Raw genomic sequence first — 19,016 nt, forward strand, 5'->3', positions numbered from 1 at the left:
CTATATGAATCATTCTTTTTTAAACTTGATAGAAAATTATTTTTGGAAATTATAAAGTATGTCTATTTAGATAAAGCCCTATTCAGTATGTACTTTGAGATACGTGTGTTTTACAGTATCACTCTCTAGGTGCTTATATTAATAAAAGCTGCAGAAAAAATAGTATCTACTTTTTGTAATAATTTGTTTTTGGAGATGAAATGAAATTATTTTAAAACATTCTTTTTTTCCTGGAAGACCAGTCCTATTTTGTGATTGTGTTCCTGACCAAAGATTCTATGAAATTACTCATTGGTGAGATTAACAGTAAGTTATAAATGCAAAAGATACTATCATAATCTAGTTATTTTAAATAGTAAAATTATATTCCATAACATACAGTTGGCCTACATTTGCTATGTCAATGATTATCCAAGGGGTTTCTCATGTGTATCATATCATGGACTACATCAGAAATCTAACAAACTTAAAAAGCTATGTGTTAAAAAATACAGAGACCATTAGAACTACTCAAAACTTAGAAAAACTTGCAGGATGGGGTGGGTGATGGTAGCTATTAGCTATTAGAAGTTGTTGGAGGTAACAGTACAGACCAACCAGTCCTGGTAACTTGGCCATGTGTGTAGTGCCTTCTGTGAGAATTATATCCGTTTATGCTGTCAGTATTTTGGAGCTGTGTATCAGGAGACTTAAAAAATTTCTTGATCTTTAACCCTATAATATTCCTCCTAGAACTTGCAGTGTAAGAAATTAAGAAAATTGTTTATTTACATATATGCAGGGGTGTTTATTGTCTGGGAATAGCAGACAAAATGGAGTAGGATAAACTAAATATCTAGGAGTGAGAGGTATGGTTAAATTATAGCATAGGAATAGGATACAGTCCGGATGACATTTTATAATGCATATCATAAGGAATTTATTTTTATGATTTTATTTAAAAAATATATAGCAGTAATACCAAAATGTTGTTATTAACTGTGGTAGAATTTGGAGATGACAAGGAAGTAATATTTTATAGTAGGAAGACGGTAAATTATAAAGAAAGAGATCGTTTGGAAAACATCCTAATTTTTCCTAGCCAGAAAGGCATTTTTTAGTTCTAAACAGCCATTTTTGCACCTACGTTTTTAAAGAAAATACCAAAAGTACAGATTTTAGTGTTGAGAGGAGCAGGGGTCATTGCTATTTCAGGAAGAGAAGACAAAACATACATGAATGCATACTCACATGCGCACACATAGCTGAAGAAGGCTGTGAAAGAAGAAAGCAAAGTACTGTGCATTGTAACTTAAAATGCTTTGCCAGAGTATTACCAGTGATAGTTAATGAAAATGCCCATGCTTTGTGTTTTTATACTTACAAATTAAGTTTTACTGATGCCTTCAGGGATTTAAAAAAGTTTATAAAGCTCCTAAAATAGAGTAGCATTTTCTTATCTCAAAACAAAGAATAAATAACTGGCTTTGGTTCTTTAGTACAGATGTTTGGAAAAGAGAATTGTTAAGAGTTAACTGCCCCAGTATGAAACTGATGTTTTATAATGTATCCGTTTTTTTTTTTTTTTGTAGAGACAGAGTCTCACTGTACCGCCCTCGGTGGAGTGCCGTGGCGTCACACAGCTCACAGCAACCTCTAACTCTTGGGCTTACATGATTCTCTTGCCTCAGCCTCCCGAGCAGCTGGGACTACAGGCGCCCGCCACAACGCCCGGCTATTTTTTTTTTTGTTGTTGCAGTTTGGCCGGGGCTGGGTTTGAACCCACCACCCTGGGCATATGGGGCTGGTGCCCTACTCACTGAGCCATAGGTGCCACCCAATGTATCCGTTTTTATGTAGCAGAGTTACTGTCAGTAATACTGAAACTTTTCGAAAACTGAGGTAATTAATTTTTGTCCTGATGGGAATTGGGAAAATAACATTAGTATAAAAATCTGTATTAATTGTTAAGAATTTTCACATTGATTTTGATAGACATTTTATAGGGTTTTAATCATAAATAGGAAGATGAATTTTGAGTTACTTTATAAAATATATCTATGATTGGAAAGAGTTTAAGTAGTGGAAAAAAATGAAAGACGCATGTGTTCACCACCTCATTAGACTGGATGGAAAAATATGTAAGTTTGCCATCCCCCAGCACCCTCTTTCTTTATCAAAACATCACTTGGTGATAAGCTCTCAGGACATAAAAGCATTCTAATGGAGTGTAGTTAATGTTCACCTGCATTAGAACATTTAGTATGGTACTTACACAAACCTATATGGTATCACCTATTGTTCTAGGCTATGAAAGCCTAGAACTATACAAAGTATAGTAACGCAGCATGTTACTATAGGCATTTGTAATGCAGTGGTAAATATTTGTGTATCTAAACAGAAAAAGTACAATAAAAATACAGTGGGATCACTGTAGTATATACTGTCTGTCATTGACTGAAATGTCATTATGTGGTGCATGGTTGTATTTTAATTATCTTTAAGTACCCTCCCCCCATTTTAGTGGTTTTTCTCCGTTTTTATTTTTCGTAATTCTTTCTGAAATGCCTAGTTGGAGTTTTATTCTCCAGGACTGATCTTTGTTTCGTCTTTTTTTGTATTTTGTGTTTTTGTCTTTGGTTATGCTTAGGAGATTTTTTTCAATTTCAGTTTCTTTCTTTCTTTTTTTTTTTAATTCTTCCAGTCTTTATGAGGATACTAAATTCAAATGCTCCGTTTCTTTCCCTACTCTGCCCCCATCTTTAAGTTCTGCCTTTGCTTGGATGGAGTCAGTTTTTTTTCTTTCTTTCTTTTTTTTACATTCTTTTTATTTTTGATGTTTAAAAATCTCATGAGAATGTATTTTTGTTTTAATTAAATCATAGTTGTGTACATTAATGCAATCATGGGGTGCAATGTGCTGGTTTTATATACAATTTGAAATATTTTCATCAAACTAGTTAACATAGCCTTCACGGCATTTTCTTAGTTATTGTGTTAAGACATTTATATTCTACATTTAGTAAATTTCACATGTACCCGTGTAAGATGCACGGTAGGTGTGGTCTCACCAATTACTCCTCCTCTTCCCTCCCCTCCCTTTCCCCATATTCTTGAGCTATAATTGGATTATAGCTTTCATATGAAAGCTATAAATTGGTTTCATAGTAGGGCTGAGTACATTGGATACTTTTTCTTCCATTCTTGAGATACTTTGCTAAGAGTATGTTCCAGCTCCATCCATGTAAACGTGAAAGAGGTAAAGTCTTCATGGAGTCAGTTTTTCTATTGGTTTTTCTTTGTCCTTTGATATTGACCTTTTTCTTTTCCTTAAGTGATTGGAAAGCCTTGGTTGATTGCAGTTAGCGATTGGCATGGTGTGGTGGAGGGGAGCCAGCCCTTAGAAGGCTCTAGCCAAAGAAGGAATGAGGAATGGGGTGAGATTCTCCCCTAGTTCTTTCTGAGCAGCGTATCTGATTTCTTAGTGAATATGTTCAGATTTGGGGTATATTTGAATTTGTGTCTATAGAGCAGTATAGGAATCATGGGGGTGATCTATATTGTTGCCTGTGTAGGTCCCCATTTTTCACCCTTAGGCTTTACTTCTCTACCTGTTGGTTGATATTTGCCCTCCCTCACTGATGGAGTAAGAATTTCAAAGTGAAAAAAAAAAAACAAAAAACAAACAACAGAATTGAAGTCCCAACATATAAGTAGATACTGTAACTTTAGAACATGAACTTTCTTGAATAAAGTCATTATTAATTGTGGTCAGGTTACCAGGTCAGTCTGCACAACCAGATTTTACCCAATAACATGATTTAAATGTTTTGCTTTTGCATCAACAATAAGGAAATAATACTATATAAAACATTTTTCCAGGCAGCGCCTGTGGCTCAGTGAGTAGGGTGCTGGCCCCATATACCGAGGGTGGTGGGTTCGAACCCAGCCCCAGCCAAACTGCAACAAAAAAGTAGCCAGGCGTTGTGGCAGGCGCCTGTAGTCCCAGCTACTTGGGAGGCTGAGGCAAGAGAATTGCCTAAGCCCAAGAACTGGAGTTGCTGTGAGCTGTGACGTCACAGCACTCTACCGAGGGCAACAAGATGAGACTGTCTCTAAATAAATAAAACATTTTTCTAGAAGCCAGATGTATTGAAGTTTTAAAACAGCTACATAGCCTATAAACATGACTAGTTGGTTTCTAAGCCTTTTGGCATTAACCAAAGGAGAAGCTAAGTATAGAAAACATTTTAAGTCTCCTTTGCAGAAATACAGTGAGGGCTGGAGTGGAGAACTCATTTTTCAAAAGGGTGGAAAAGTGACAAAGCTAAAATGCAGCATCAGTTGGACAGAGAACCTGGATGCCTTCTTGGATATAGTATTTCTCAAAGTGTGGTTTGCTGATCACTTTCCTGCATCCTAGACTGTTCAGTAAAAATGGAAGTTTCTATGCTTCACTCCAGTCCTATCGAATCAAAACATTAAACATGTAATCCTGCTTAGTAAGTTATCTTACAAGATTTTTGTCGAGTAGAATCATTTTTACTTTTCTCTCTACTTCATTGTGCCTTGTACAGAAATTGTCATTTATTTCTACTAGGGTCACTAAAACAACTATCCACAACTCTTGTCAGCTTTACATGTCAAATGATCTTGATGATGGTAAAGATTTGGTGTTAGAGCAGTTTTAGGAATAAACGATACATGCTTCCTTTATACAGAGAAAAATAGGACATTAATATGTAGTTTCCCACTTCATTAAACATTTACAATTCTTTCTGCATTAATTAAAAACACAGTTCACACTGTGTTTTCCATATCTTATTCCGTATCTTTACATATCCAGTATGTTAATTTGTAGTGCAAAATGAACTTGTTTGGGGCAAACATTATAATAAAGGAAATTTCATTAGAACTATCTGGATGATGCGAGCCCTTAAACTGTTTCATTTGCAAATAGTTCTCTGTATGGTTTAGTGTTTTTCCTGAATATTGCACAATAAAGATAAAATACAGACAAAAATTAAATGCTAAGATTTTTATATAAATGAAATAATTTTTTATTATATATTGATCAAAATAGCATCTCAATTGGTAATATTTGTATTTATAATAAATCATGTTGCAGACCTTCATTTGAAAAGTAATTTACTTCTTACTAAAAAAAAATCTCAAGTCCATTGTTCTGATTCAGTCATCAAAACCTGCTTTATGATATTTTAGGTGGCACTATATTATATAAGAAAACCTCTGACTTGTTTAATGAAAATTTGGTGTTTTTAAAATCGAGTTGCACTGTTACTGCTTAGGGAATCTATAATTTTTCAGTGAGAGGTAAAAAGAGAGATCTTAGCAATTCAAAGAGCAATTGATTTTGAATAGTTTTTTCACCTCTCCCAGGCTTTCACTATTAGAATGTTTTTGCTTCTTCATCAACCTCCTATAATTTATATTTCTCCAAAAACAAAAAAAAAAGATGTATGTTAGTATGGTTAAGGTGTCTGGAGGAGACTATGAGGTTTGTGTTCCCCTGTGTCACATGGCCAAAGATTTAGGGGTTTTGGTGGGCATAAAATATATTTATTTAGCACGCATCCCTGTGACTTACGAGTATTAAAATCAAATTAAGTTTAAATCCTAATGTCTTTTGATTAACTTTTTTTTAGGATATCTGAAGTACACCCTACAAGTGTTTGGAAAATTCCGTGTGGACAATGGCTACTCAAGGTTTGTATCATAAATCTCTAGTTACTGAATTGGGACTCTGCTTGGTTGCCATTAACCCAGTCTGGCTCAGATCCCCCTGCTTTCCTCTCTCCCTGCTTACTTGTCAGGCTACCTTTTGCTCCATTTTCTGCTCACTCCTCCTAATGGCTTGGTGAAATAGCAAACAAGCCACCAGCAGGAATCTAGTCTGGATGACTGCTTCTGGAGCCTCGATGCAGTACCATTCTTCCACTGATTCAGTGAGTAACTGTTAGGTAGTCCTTTAAGGGCGTAGCTATTTCATCACTTGCTAATCCTGACTATCATTCTGCTTTTCTTGGCTGTCTTTCAGATTTGTCTTTATTTGTAAGAATACTTCAGTGGGTCATATCACAGATTTTTTTTTTTTAAATTAGGGTGACATTTCCAGTGTACTAATATTAATACTGTTTCATTTTTTACAGCTGATTTGATGGAGTTGGATATGGCCATGGAGCCAGATAGAAAAGCAGCTGTTAGTCACTGGCAGCAACAGTCTTACCTGGACTCTGGAATCCATTCTGGTGCCACTACTACAGCTCCTTCTCTGAGTGGTAAAGGCAATCCTGAGGAAGAGGATGTGGATACCTCCCAAGTCCTGTATGAGTGGGAACAGGGATTTTCGCAGTCCTTCACTCAAGAACAAGTAGCTGGTAAGAGTATTATTGCCTTACTGAAAGTCAGAATGCAGTTTTGAGAATTAAATACTCTTATAAAAGATGGTGTATAATAAAATTAAAATGTTGTGGAGAAAAGGAAGTAATTACAATATAACCTTTACTATTTAGAACAACAAATCCTTGGATAAATGCTGAAATGTGAATACCGAGTGTTAAGTTTACCTTTTCCAGATATTGATGGACAGTATGCAATGACTCGAGCTCAGAGAGTACGAGCTGCTATGTTCCCTGAGACATTAGATGAGGGTATGCAGATCCCATCCACACAGTTTGATGCTGCTCATCCTACTAATGTCCAGCGTTTGGCTGAACCATCACAGATGCTGAAACATGCAGTTGTAAACTTGATTAACTATCAGGATGATGCAGAACTTGCCACACGTGCAATCCCTGAACTTACGAAACTGCTAAATGATGAGGACCAGGTAAGCAATGACATGGCTAGCTTTTCACTCTGCTTTGAAGAAAACTTTCAAGGGAGTAGTTTCAGAGTATCTACCCAGTATCAGTGTTTAGAAGCTAATGATGTCTCTTAACTCCTGTATCATAGGTGGTGGTTAATAAGGCTGCAGTTATGGTCCATCAGCTTTCTAAAAAGGAAGCTTCCAGACATGCCATCATGCGTTCTCCTCAGATGGTGTCTGCTATTGTACGTACCATGCAGAATACAAATGATGTGGAAACAGCTCGTTGTACTGCCGGGACCTTGCATAACCTTTCCCATCATCGTGAGGGCTTATTGGCCATCTTTAAGTCTGGAGGCATTCCTGCCCTGGTAAAAATGCTTGGGTAAGAAAACGTTGTCAGACTGTCTGAAGGTGAAAAATAGAAGAATACAGTCAAATTTCTGATGAGGCTTTTTTCTTCTCAGTTCGCCAGTGGATTCAGTGTTGTTTTATGCCATTACAACTCTCCACAACCTTTTATTACATCAAGAAGGAGCTAAAATGGCAGTGCGTTTAGCTGGTGGGCTGCAGAAAATGGTTGCCTTGCTCAACAAAACAAATGTTAAATTCTTGGCTATAACAACAGACTGCCTTCAGATTTTAGCTTATGGCAATCAAGAAAGCAAGGTAAAAGAATTGTTCTTAATACAGTTTTCATTGGGTATTGGAGACCTCCAATGTCATGTCATTCCATGGACCTTTAATAGATTGATAGTATGCCTCACCCTTTGTATCCTAGAAAAGCCAGGCCCCTCTATTCCTTTAAGTACTAGAGATAAAGAAAGTTTCTGTTGCTTTTTTCATTCTTAGGTGGAAGATAGACATCAAAATAATCGAATTAATATTTAACTTACGTGTTACAAAGAAGAACAGGGTGTTTGAGAACATATAACAAGTGAAATAGATCCTGTTTTGAAGGTTCAAGAAGACTTTTTGGAGGAAGTGATAGTTCAGCTTTCAAGGTTGAGAAAGGATTGACTAAAGATTAAGTGAGAAAAATGGCATCTTTGAAAACTTCTAGAGAGGGAGGAACATGGTGACTTTGGGAAATTTAAGAAATAAAAAGGGTGAGGAGGAGGAAAGGTTGAGGTAAGGCTATTGAGATAGGCAGGGCAGATCCCCCAGGGCTTTGTAAAGCATGTTAAAAGAGCAGTGGAAAACAGTTTTTAGCAGAGGCATGAAGTGATGAGATTTGTTTTCAGAAAACTGGGGTGGGGGCAGGGGCAGGAGGTGAGGGTATATAGGGAAGTAAATGGTAAGAGTGAATGATGATTTTATGGTTATCTCTTTTAAGAGATATAATTAAAATTAAAGGACCAAAATGTTAGGAATTTTAAATGCCTATTCTGGTTCATATTTTCAATGAATCAGTTTTGATATTATAACTTTACATATTTTGGTGTTACTATTACATACCATGAGGTTTTTGTGTTTTCTTTTTTTGCTATGATTGATTTCGGAAGAAGGAAATTTGGCCAGAGTTGATGTACGTTGGTATTCTTAAGAGACCTGGGTTGTTCAAATTTGGGTGGAATGCTGTAGAATGAGGAGTCAGATAGGGCCCTGGGGGGTGAAGGGGGTTTTGATTGATGAAGCCCCAGAATACATTTAAGTCCAGGTCTAATAAGATAAGTTGGTAATACGGCTTTTTTCTAGGCATCTGATCAAGATTCCATGACTAACTATATATGTATATACACACACATTTTTAGTTGATCATACTGGCTAGTGGTGGACCCCAAGCGTTAGTAAATATAATGAGGACCTACACTTACGAGAAACTACTGTGGACCACAAGCAGAGTGCTGAAGGTGCTGTCTGTCTGTTCTAGTAATAAGCCGGCTATTGTAGAGGCTGGTAAGTATCTATTCCAAGTCTTGTATACTACATCTGCTATTCTAATTAGATTACATTTCTTACTATTATTAGTTCTTAATTTTACTTTAATGGCTGAAAATAAATGACTCTATTCAGTTTGTAGCCGAGATCGTATTTAACGTGCTTATAAACCTGGATTGGTGCTGTTTAAGACTAGTTTAAGTGAAGTTCTTATTCCCCATCAAAAATGACAAGATGTTCTGTTCAATAAAATTTCTCTTTAGTTTCAGTTTTGGGTAAACCCAAGATTTGCTTTGTATGTAGGGAAAATAATGGTAAATTCCAATAAAGTGCAATTTTATATAGCAAAGTGATTTTCCTTATTTGTTAGTACATGCTCACTAGTACAGTGTTTTGCCTTGATATTCTGTGTTCTCGGTAAACAGTCTAATATGAAAAACAATTTCTTTTTGTACCCCTCTTAATTAGTATGTGGCAGTTTATATCGTGGATGTGTTGGTGGTTGAGGAAAAGAATAAAGAGTTTGCACAAGGGCCTCTTTTTTATTTTTGTCATGAAAATAGTTACTTTTCAGCTAATCCACCTAACAACATCATCCTAGATTTTTTTTTTATAAGTTCTGTTCTAGCTTCTCAATATACTTAGACTCTTAAGCCAAATTTCAAGCCAAAACTGAAAGAGGAAAAACACGAAGGCATTTAATGGAAGAAATGTTAAGTGTAAAGTAAAGGGCTGGCAACACCTATTTTTCCTACCTATCGAGAGTAATTTTGTTCATATTTATGAGAGAGAAGGTGATTATGATTGTTCAGGGGTAGCTGCTGGCAGCAGGACCACACAGTTTTGGGGATAGACATGTGTGGATGAGTTAATACAGAATGAGGGATATAAATTCTGGCAGCTATTCTAGAAATAACCTGTAGTGCTTGGTAGAAGTACAGATTTTTAGATCAGAATCTCTGGGATGTTGATATTTATATAAAGACAAATTAAAAAGTTTATTTGAAGTGAAAGGAAGGACTGTGTAGGTAGCTGAAAATGTATGAGATTGGAAGCCTGGGAATTTTCATTTTAATTCTCCCAGGTTATTCCTATGTTCATTTGTTGATACATCAGCACCTAATGTATTTTAAGCAGTGTATTCTAAAAAGCACATGGCATACATTGGGCAACAATAGATATGGTCCCCATCCACATTATGTAGCAAGTTAAGCCTAACCTAATCTGAGGAAATAGAACTAAAAGATGACCAAGGAGACAAGGAAAGCATCTCTTACTGCAGTCAGAAGTGATTTGATGCAGAGGTAAGTGAAGTTTAAACTAGTTTCTGAGGATTGGGCTTCCCTTAATAATCCTTTGCCGGAGTAAATGTTTCTCGTTTAATGGTCCTAAATGCTAGAAGGTTGTGAACCTCTGGAACACATGCTTTAGAGTCAGTGACTTCTATATAATCTCTGGCAATAAGTGTTTCAGTACCTTTTTTTTTTTTTCATAGATTTTATTTTATTTATTTAGTGTGTGTGTGTGTGTGCGCGCGCGCGCGCGCGTGCGTGCGGTTTTTGGCTGGGGCTGGGTTTGAACCCGCCACCTCTGGCATATGGGTCCGGTGCCCTTCCCCTTTGAGCCACAGGCGCCGCCCGTTTCAGTACCTTCTTTATCGATTGTTCTTATACTAGGAACATAGCTTCTTCGGGTCTTTGCTCACATGTCACTTTTACGGTAAGGTAACCCAACTTAAAATTGCAGCCCTTAATTTTATGCCACTTTAATACCATCTTACAAACTATATGATTTTAGTTTATTGTATATTTGTTGTCTACCTTCTCTATAAACTTTGAATAGCATAGGAATTTTATAATATTTTGTTCACTGGTGTATCTTCAACTCTGAACAGAGCCTAGTACTGAATAAATAATTTTGAAATGATTGAATGGATGAAAAGAAGTAATAAAAATAACATTTATGGAAATAACAGGCTTTTTCCACATAAGAAAGGAACAGTAGCCTTTTGACAGTTTTGTCATTAGTGAGTTGAACTGGCAACAGAGGGAAAGTGTGAGCAAAATTCTAGAGGGAGATAAACTTTGGACATAAAGGTCACTTGGACACTTGGCCAGGCATGGTGGCTCCTGCCTGTAATCCTAGCACTCTGGCACACTGAGGAGAGTGGATTGCTTGAGCTCATAAATTTGAGACCAGGCTGAGCAAGAGTGAGAACCATCTCTAAAAAATAGCCGGGCATTGTGGCGGGCACCTGTAGTCCCAGCTACTTGAGAGGCTGAGGCAAGAGTATCACTTGAGCCAAAGAGTTTGAGCTATGATGCCACAGCAGTCTACCCAGGGTGACAAAGTGAGACTGTCTCAAAAAAAAGAGAAACACTTAAATCTAGAGAAGACATTTAGGGCTCATAGAAACTTGTAGCTAATGGCTTTTTATATCCTTTTTAATTTTCTAGGTGGAATGCAAGCTTTAGGACTTCACCTAACAGATCCAAGTCAACGTCTTGTTCAGAACTGTCTTTGGACTCTTAGGAATCTTTCAGATGCTGCAACTAAACAGGTAAATTCTGAGTTAACTGGAGACTTGGTAATAGTCAAGATGAGTCTGTACTAACATCTGTTTTTATGTCTATAGGAAGGAATGGAAGGTCTTCTTGGGACTCTTGTTCAGCTTTTGGGTTCAGATGACATAAATGTGGTTACCTGTGCAGCTGGAATTCTTTCTAACCTCACTTGCAATAATTATAAGAACAAGATGATGGTGTGCCAAGTTGGTGGTATAGAGGCTCTAGTGCGTACTGTCCTTCGTGCTGGTGACAGGGAGGACATCACAGAGCCTGCCATCTGTGCTCTTCGTCACCTGACCAGCCGACACCAGGAAGCAGAGATGGCCCAGAATGCTGTTCGCCTTCACTATGGACTACCAGTTGTGGTTAAACTCTTGCACCCACCATCCCATTGGCCTCTGATAAAGGTAAATTGTCAAAGTAAAATGTTGCAGAATTGAAAATGAACTACCTCCAGTTATTGGCTTAGAGGAATTGTATAGTAAATAGAAAGTATGGCTCAGACAGGAGTGGGATTCTGAAATGTATGTGTAGTTAGGGCTCCTTTTAGTTGTTACCAGATTTAGCATGTTGGGAATTTTAGGCTAAGAAGATGATTTTGCTGAGTTGTATACCAATTCTTTCCCTTTTATCGGCAGGCTACAGTTGGATTGATTCGAAATCTTGCCCTTTGTCCAGCAAATCATGCACCTTTGCGTGAGCAGGGCGCCATTCCACGACTAGTTCAATTGCTTGTTCGTGCACATCAGGACACTCAGCGCCGTACATCAATGGGTGGAACACAGCAACAATTCGTGGTACATAAATCTTTATAGTATAGACACCTGGCTATTAAAAAAGTAATGCATAAATCCAAAAGGTCTTGAACTTTTTTGGTCAGTGGCTCCTTCCATCTCTTCCTGAAGGGCTGCTAATGATTGAAAACACAAACATGTTTTTCTGTGGCTGCAGAGAAGATCAGGAATAATGTGGCCTCTAGTGATAGTTCTAGGACATGTCCTTAATGTGGTCAGTCTTACAGAGGAGTATGGGGTATGATTTACTGCTGTGGGGTCAGGCACTTCATGCCTTATTCTCATTTAATCTGTACAAAGACTGACTTTAGGAAGAAGTAGAGCCATAATTTGAATCCGAGTCTGTATGATTTCACAGCTTCTTATCCTTCACTGAAACATGAGTTTTGCCTATTAATATTTAACAGGCTTTTCTATCTCTTCCATGAGATGTCTACATTATTTTCATGGACCTAAGTAAGAATATAGTATGGATAAGTTTCAAGAATACTTAATAGCATTTCTAGAATCTTCACCCATAATAATCTCAGTCTACAACTTTGATATCACATTTTGAGTCTTTTTTTTTTGTAGAGACAGAGTCTTACTTTATGGCTCTCGGTAGAGTGCCGTGGCCTCCCACAGCTCACAGCAACCTCCAACTCCTGGGCTTAGGTGATTCTCTTGCCTCAGCCTCCCGAGTAGCGGGGACTACAGGCGCCCGCCACAACGCCCGGCTATTTTTTGGTTGCAGTTTGGCCGGGGCCGGGTTTGAACCCGTCACCCTCGGTATATGGGGCCGGTGCCTTACGGACTGAGCCATAGGCGCCGCCCACACATTTTGAGTCTTAAACTTAGCTTCACTATTAGCATATAAAGACACTTTGAATTCCTTTGACTTTAAGATTTAAGACCTTTAAAAAGTTTCTCTTATTTTACGTTGCTTTAGAAAACAAAGATGGACTTTATCAGAACAGATTTAGAGAATCTCTTACTGCTGTTTGTTATACACACAGTATATACACTCATCATATTGGGACTGTGGCTTTCTTCATTTATTACTTTTGGTATTGGCCCATCTCTTTGGAGTGGCTTAATAGAATGCTTGAGGGTTCCTCTTATTTTAAGTCTTTAAGAAGAGAGGAGGTTTTATGTCCTCATAAAAACCAAGTTATTTATAAAAGCTGCTAAAAGTAGCAGAACCATAACCCTTTTAAAAACTCAAACCTGCAAACAGGGGAAAGCAGATGGTACTTAACATACTGCAAAAACTAACTTCCTTTTTCCTTATAGGCTATCAGTTGAATAGTTTTGGAAGAGCGGAAGGAGGAGTGGATTTTCTGGTGGCAACTTAGTAGAATTTTAGCAGTTGGTGCTAAAAACTTGGCAAAGTTTTCACCAAATACAAAGATATACAAAAGTAGAGGCGGTATATAAAAGAAAAACATCAATAAAATCTGAACATTACTTTCCCATCTTCTCTTTTTACATACTTCTTACCCAGAGTGGTTGGTGCCTTGTCTGTAAGAACGCTGTCTGTAGGATTCAGAGGTATATGGAAGTTGTACTTCACTGTGGATGGGGGAGGGGTGCTGTTTGAAGTTGGTGTTGCCAGGAAGCCTGTTCTTGGTGACATTTGACTTAATGGAATCCCTTTTCATTCCTGAACTAATTGTAAATTATAGAGAACTTTAGGTAAATAATGAGGATAACTCTAAAAATCTTTGTAATGCTACTCAGAATGGAAAGTCTTTCAGGTTCATAAACTTTAGAGAAGAGCATGCCCTATCTATAAACCATGTTTCTTTTGGTAGGAGGGGGTCCGCATGGAGGAAATAGTTGAAGGTTGTACTGGAGCCCTTCACATCCTGGCTCGGGATGTTCACAACCGAATTGTAATCAGAGGACTAAATACCATTCCATTGTTTGTGCAGGTATGTTGGTTTTAAGTGAGGTGTTCTAAATTTTATGTGTCCTTAAAATTTCGAGAGTTTAATGATCAACAAAATTTTAGAAAATTAGGGACCAAAAATAAAAGCAACATTTTAGTTTTATGAAGATTTCCTTCATTATTCCTTGTCAGTAGAAGGAGAAACATCGAGAAAAGAACCTGAAGAAGAAAGCAGGAGACTACACTTGTAGGGTACTCGGTTTTATGAGGGAGGAGAACTGGCTTGGTGTGCCAGGTCCTGGGTCTCCAACTCTTGGTTTTCTAAATCTTAAATGAATCACAGTTGCCTCTGGAGAAGGCTTTCATAGCTAAAAAAGTATTCTAGAAATCCAGTGCTCCCAGAGCATTCAGACACCCTAGGACATAAAATTCAGAGAATGATTAAATTCAGTGTGATTAAATACTGTTATACTCCAAATTGGGAATGTTTGCACCACAGTGGGGTGCTTGCCATGTTTTAGTTTTAGATTTAATTAGGTTTTGTTTGTGTGTGTTTTCTCTTTAGTTGCTTTATTCTCCCATTGAAAATATCCAAAGAGTAGCTGCAGGGGTCCTCTGTGAACTTGCTCAGGACAAGGAGGCCGCAGAAGCTATTGAAGCTGAGGGAGCCACAGCTCCTCTGACAGAGTTACTTCACTCTAGGAATGAAGGTGTGGGTAAGTAGAAAAGGAACTAAAGCCTTTAGCAGATGTGTGCAGTGAACCTTTAGCTTTTCCTAAGGGCCTTTCTCTTCCTCTCCCAGCAACATATGCAGCTGCTGTCTTATTCCGAATGTCTGAGGACAAGCCACAAGATTACAAGAAACGGCTTTCCGTTGAGCTGACCAGCTCTCTCTTCAGAACAGAGCCAATGGCTTGGAATGAGGTAGGCAAATGTGAGCACATTTATCTGGTACATGTTCATTTGCATTGACTGTATTTCTGGCTTGAGTATTTGTTCTTCTTCATGCTGTCCCAACAACTGCTGTGAGGAAGAACTGCAACTCAAGAGTCTTTACAGACAGGCTGTGCTACCTAACATTAGAAAAGATTTTCAAAAGGATTTAAGGAAAGAGGCACTGTTAGTTGGAAGTCAATTTATCAGTACTATAAAAAAAAAAAAATCACTGAAGTTTTCATATGCTTTTTTCTCTTTGGTTTTCTGCTACATATTTGTCTTCAATATTTGTCCTAGTATATGTGTACATCGAAACATTGTTTCTAATAAAATTAGGTCCATCCTTGAAGTTTATTTTATTCATCCCCCACTGTGAGCAACTATGGTACATATATAGTGGGTTCTATTTATTTGAATGAATAGAAAGAGATATTGTTAGGTTAAAAATGCAAATTACCACACGTGAATAATGTGTTAACTGGATATTTAATAGGCATCTTATTGACATATTCCAACTTGAGCCCTTAACTTTTCCCATCCCACCCCCTTCCCCAAACCTGTTTTGATTGTCTTCTTATGGCAGTTTTGTCCATCCACGTGCTCAGGCTAAAAATCTCTTTAATATAACACATCCAGTCTGTCAGCAGCTCCAGTTGGGGAAAGGTATTTTTGCCTGTTTGGTTTATTACTGTATCTCTAGCACCTAGAACAGTGCCTGGCCCATAGTAGGTTGCTTAGTATATATTTGTTGAAAGAATAAATTAGTGGACGTTTTTAATACTATGTGCAAAATAAACAAGTATCTTTGAGGAGTGGAGTTCTGAAGAACTTTCATTTTCTAAGTGTTTCTGTAATGTTTGAGTTCTTTGTTCATTTTGTAATCTGAAAGTATGCTTAGAAAATATTAGAGAGTATATACTTTTAAGTTGGGAATTTTCAATTTGCTTTCTATTCTTCCATGCCTTGTGCCTGCTTATCTAGACTGCTGATCTTGGACTTGATATTGGTGCCCAGGGAGAACCCCTTGGATATCGCCAGGATGGTATGTGTCTCATATTTCTTGATTAACTCCAGATTAAGCTAAAGTTCTAAAGCTTTATCAAAAGAGCCAGTTTGCTCATCTGGGAAACCAGTGTTGGCAGAAAAGTAGTGGGTGCAATTAGAAGCAGGTCTTAAATTTCAGAGTCAGCAATAGTATCTTTTATGGAGCACAGGGAATTCTGAGCCACACACTGAGCAAGCAGAAGGATCACACCACACCAACAAATACTTGGTACTACTGGGCTCTGCAGTGCAAGATGTTACAGTTTGCCTGGCTTTTTGTTTTGTTCAGAGAACTCACACAATGCCTTTATCTATAACCTATATAGGGAAGTGAAAGTATGGAAAATTCCTGTTTCTAAGTTCAGATCTGGGGTGGGTATTTACATAGTTGCATTATCAGGGCTTTCTTGAAAAGCTGATTCAAATCTGGGTAATGAAGATGGAGGATGGAGTAGACCATTAACAACTATAACCATCTTAAATTTATAACTTCACACCTGTAATTCTAATACTCTATCAGGCCAAGGCAGGAGGAGGATTTCCTGAGCTCAGGAGTTCATAGACCTGCCTGAACAAGAGGGAGACCCCATCTCTACTAAAAATAGAGAAATTAGTCTGGTGTTGTGGCAGGCACATGTAGTCCCAGGTACTGGGGAAGCAGAGGCAGGAGGATCACTTAAACCCAGGAGTTTGAACATGCTGTGAGCCAGGCTGATGCCATGACACTATAGCCTGAGCAACAAAGTGAGACTTTCTCAAAGAAAAAAAGAAAAAAAATTATAATGCCACCTGGTTTTACCTAATTATCACTAAAGCTCATAGGCTTCTCACCATGATGGATAGTATTGACCCTTAAAATAAAACATAATATATTGCAAACAGGGTCTTATGTTTTCTCAGTACTGTAGTGTGTATCACTTGGCTTTCTAACAAATGGATTATATGTGCCATCTGCTAGTATGCCTCTGATGGAAATAGACATTGTCTGTGTAGTCTCATGGGTGGCCTAGAACTAATTACTTGGGTGAAAAAAGCTAAAAATTGAAGAAGAGGCTAGAAACAGTGATTTTTGTCAAGATTACTGCCACACTTTGGATACCCTAACCTCAGTGTTAACTTGTATGTCTCTCTTCCCTTCCCTCTCTTTTTGCCCCTTGCCCATTTTGTTGCCACCCTGACTCTTCTAGATCCTAGCTATCGTTCTTTTCACTCTGGTGGATATGGCCAGGATGCCTTGGGTATGGACCCTATGATGGAGCATGAAATGGGTGGGCACCACCCTGGTGCTGACTATCCAGTTGATGGGCTGCCAGATCTGGGGCATGCCCAGGACCTCATGGATGGGCTGCCTCCAGGTGACAGCAATCAGCTGGCCTGGTTTGATACTGACCTGTAAATCGTCCTTTAGGTAAGAAGTTTTAAAAAGCCAGTTTGGGTGAAATACTTTTACTCTGCCTACAGAACTTCAGAAAGACTTGGTTGGTAGGGTGGGAGTGGTTTAGGCCTATTTGTAAATCTGCCACAAAAAGATACATGCTTTGAAAGGAGATGTCTTGGAACATTTGGATGTTCTCAGATTTCTGGTTGTTATGTGATCATGTGTGGAAGTTATTAACTTTAATGTTTTTTGCCACAGCTTTTGCAACTTAATACTCAAATGAGTAACATTTGCTGTTTTAAACATTAATAGCAGCCTTTCTCTCTTTATACAGCTGTATTGTCTGAACTTGCATTGTGATTGGCCTGTAGAATTGCTGAGAGGGCTCGAGGGGTGGGCTGGTATCTCAGAAAGTGCCTGACACACTAACCAAGCTGAGTTTCCTATGGGAACAATTGAAGTAAACTTTTTGTTCTGGTCCTTTTTGGTCGAGGAGTAACAATACAAATGGATTTTGGGAGTGACTCAAGAAGTGAAGAATGCACAAGAATGGATCACAAGATGGAATTTATCAAACCCTAGCCTTGCTTGTTAAAAATTTTTTTTTTTTTTAATCTGTAATGGTACTGACTTTGCTTGCTTTGAAGTAGCTCTTTAATTTTTTTTTTTTTTTTTGCAGTAACTGTTAGTTTTTTAAGTCTCTTGTAGTGTTAAGTTATAGTGAATACTGCTACAGCAATTTCTAATTTTTAAAAATTGAGTAATGGTGTAGAACACTAATTCATAATCACTCTAATTGTAATCTGAATAAAGTGTAACATTGTGTAGCCTTTTTGTATAAAATAGACAAATAGAAATGGTCCAATTAGTTTCCTTTTTAATATGCTTAAAATAAGCAGGTGGATCTATTTCATGTTTTTGATCAAAAACTTTATTTGGGATACGTCTGGGTAGGGTAAATCAGTAAAAGGTATTATTTGGAACCTTGCTTTGGACAGTTTACCAGTTGCCTTTTATCCCAAAGTTGTTGTAACCTGCTGTGATACAATGCTTCAAGAGAAAATGCGGTTATAAAAATGGTTCAGAATTAAACTTTTAATTCATTTGATTGTGTCATTTTTTTCCTTGTCATTAAATGGTTAATGAGGGTAGTAAGCCCTCAATTTCATCCTGAGAAAAATACACATAGTGAAATCATTTAAGTTTTAATGATAGAGAAGGCCTTCCCTCTCTCTCTCGGTGGGATCATTTGCCACATTGCTTTAACATTTGGCCCTGGGTTAAACTGCATCCTTCAAAAGTGTTTCATCCTTGAACACTGATAAATTGGCTTTTGTAGGAGGAAAGATTCTTCTCTCCAGCTGAAGGACTCAAGGCTTAGAGCATGGGGCCAAGACTCCTTCAGCCTGGCCGTCTTGCTCAAGTGACCAACAAACAGCTCCACAGTTCAGAAGCATTTGGATTTCTAGTCTTTGGGCTACATAAAGCCCAAAGAACTAGAGAGTTAAAACTGAAAGCCAAATAGCCATGTCTCACGTTAAGTGCCTTCAGGTAGTTTCATTCCATTAAGGTTACAGTGAAATATTTTAACTACCTGGGATTTGGACTTCAAATGAGTCACACTTGTGTGAAGGTGCTTGGAGAGGGGAATTCCTTCAACTCTACTTTGAACTGATAAACATCAATGCTTTAAACTTGTTCAATTACGTTAGAAAACGTTTAAAACTAGCATGGGCCT

The 19,016-nt window shown here is 37.8% G+C and overlaps 1 protein-coding gene across 3 annotated transcripts in view; it reads left to right on the forward strand.

Moving 5' to 3' along the window:
* The window catches only part of CTNNB1 (catenin beta 1), a 35,986-nt gene extending 17,603 nt beyond the window's left edge, over positions 1-18,383 (forward strand). The window contains exons 2-16 of one of the 3 annotated variants that reach the window (XM_053600790.1): positions 5,646-5,706; positions 6,150-6,377; positions 6,576-6,829; positions 6,955-7,193; positions 7,276-7,477; positions 8,563-8,707; positions 11,146-11,249; positions 11,325-11,663; positions 11,895-12,053; positions 13,844-13,963; positions 14,486-14,636; positions 14,723-14,844; positions 15,838-15,898; positions 17,088-17,308; positions 17,613-18,383. In XM_053600790.1, coding sequence (XP_053456765.1) covers positions 5,694-5,706; positions 6,150-6,377; positions 6,576-6,829; positions 6,955-7,193; positions 7,276-7,477; positions 8,563-8,707; positions 11,146-11,249; positions 11,325-11,663; positions 11,895-12,053; positions 13,844-13,963; positions 14,486-14,636; positions 14,723-14,844; positions 15,838-15,898; positions 17,088-17,296 — 2,346 coding nt within the window. In that variant the 5' untranslated portion in view covers positions 5,646-5,693 and the 3' untranslated portion in view covers positions 17,297-17,308; positions 17,613-18,383. Of the gene's footprint in view, positions 1-5,645; positions 5,707-6,149; positions 6,378-6,575; positions 6,830-6,954; positions 7,194-7,275; positions 7,478-8,562; positions 8,708-11,145; positions 11,250-11,324; positions 11,664-11,894; positions 12,054-13,843; positions 13,964-14,485; positions 14,637-14,722; positions 14,845-15,837; positions 15,899-17,087 lie in introns of all 3 variants that reach the window. The other 2 variants (XM_053600791.1, XM_053600789.1) reach the window with 2 other exon arrangements.
* Positions 18,384-19,016: the final 633 nt, after the last annotated feature.

Source organism: Nycticebus coucang, chromosome 8 (genome assembly GCF_027406575.1).
Source record: "Nycticebus coucang isolate mNycCou1 chromosome 8, mNycCou1.pri, whole genome shotgun sequence".
NCBI lineage: Eukaryota > Metazoa > Chordata > Mammalia > Primates > Lorisidae > Nycticebus > Nycticebus coucang.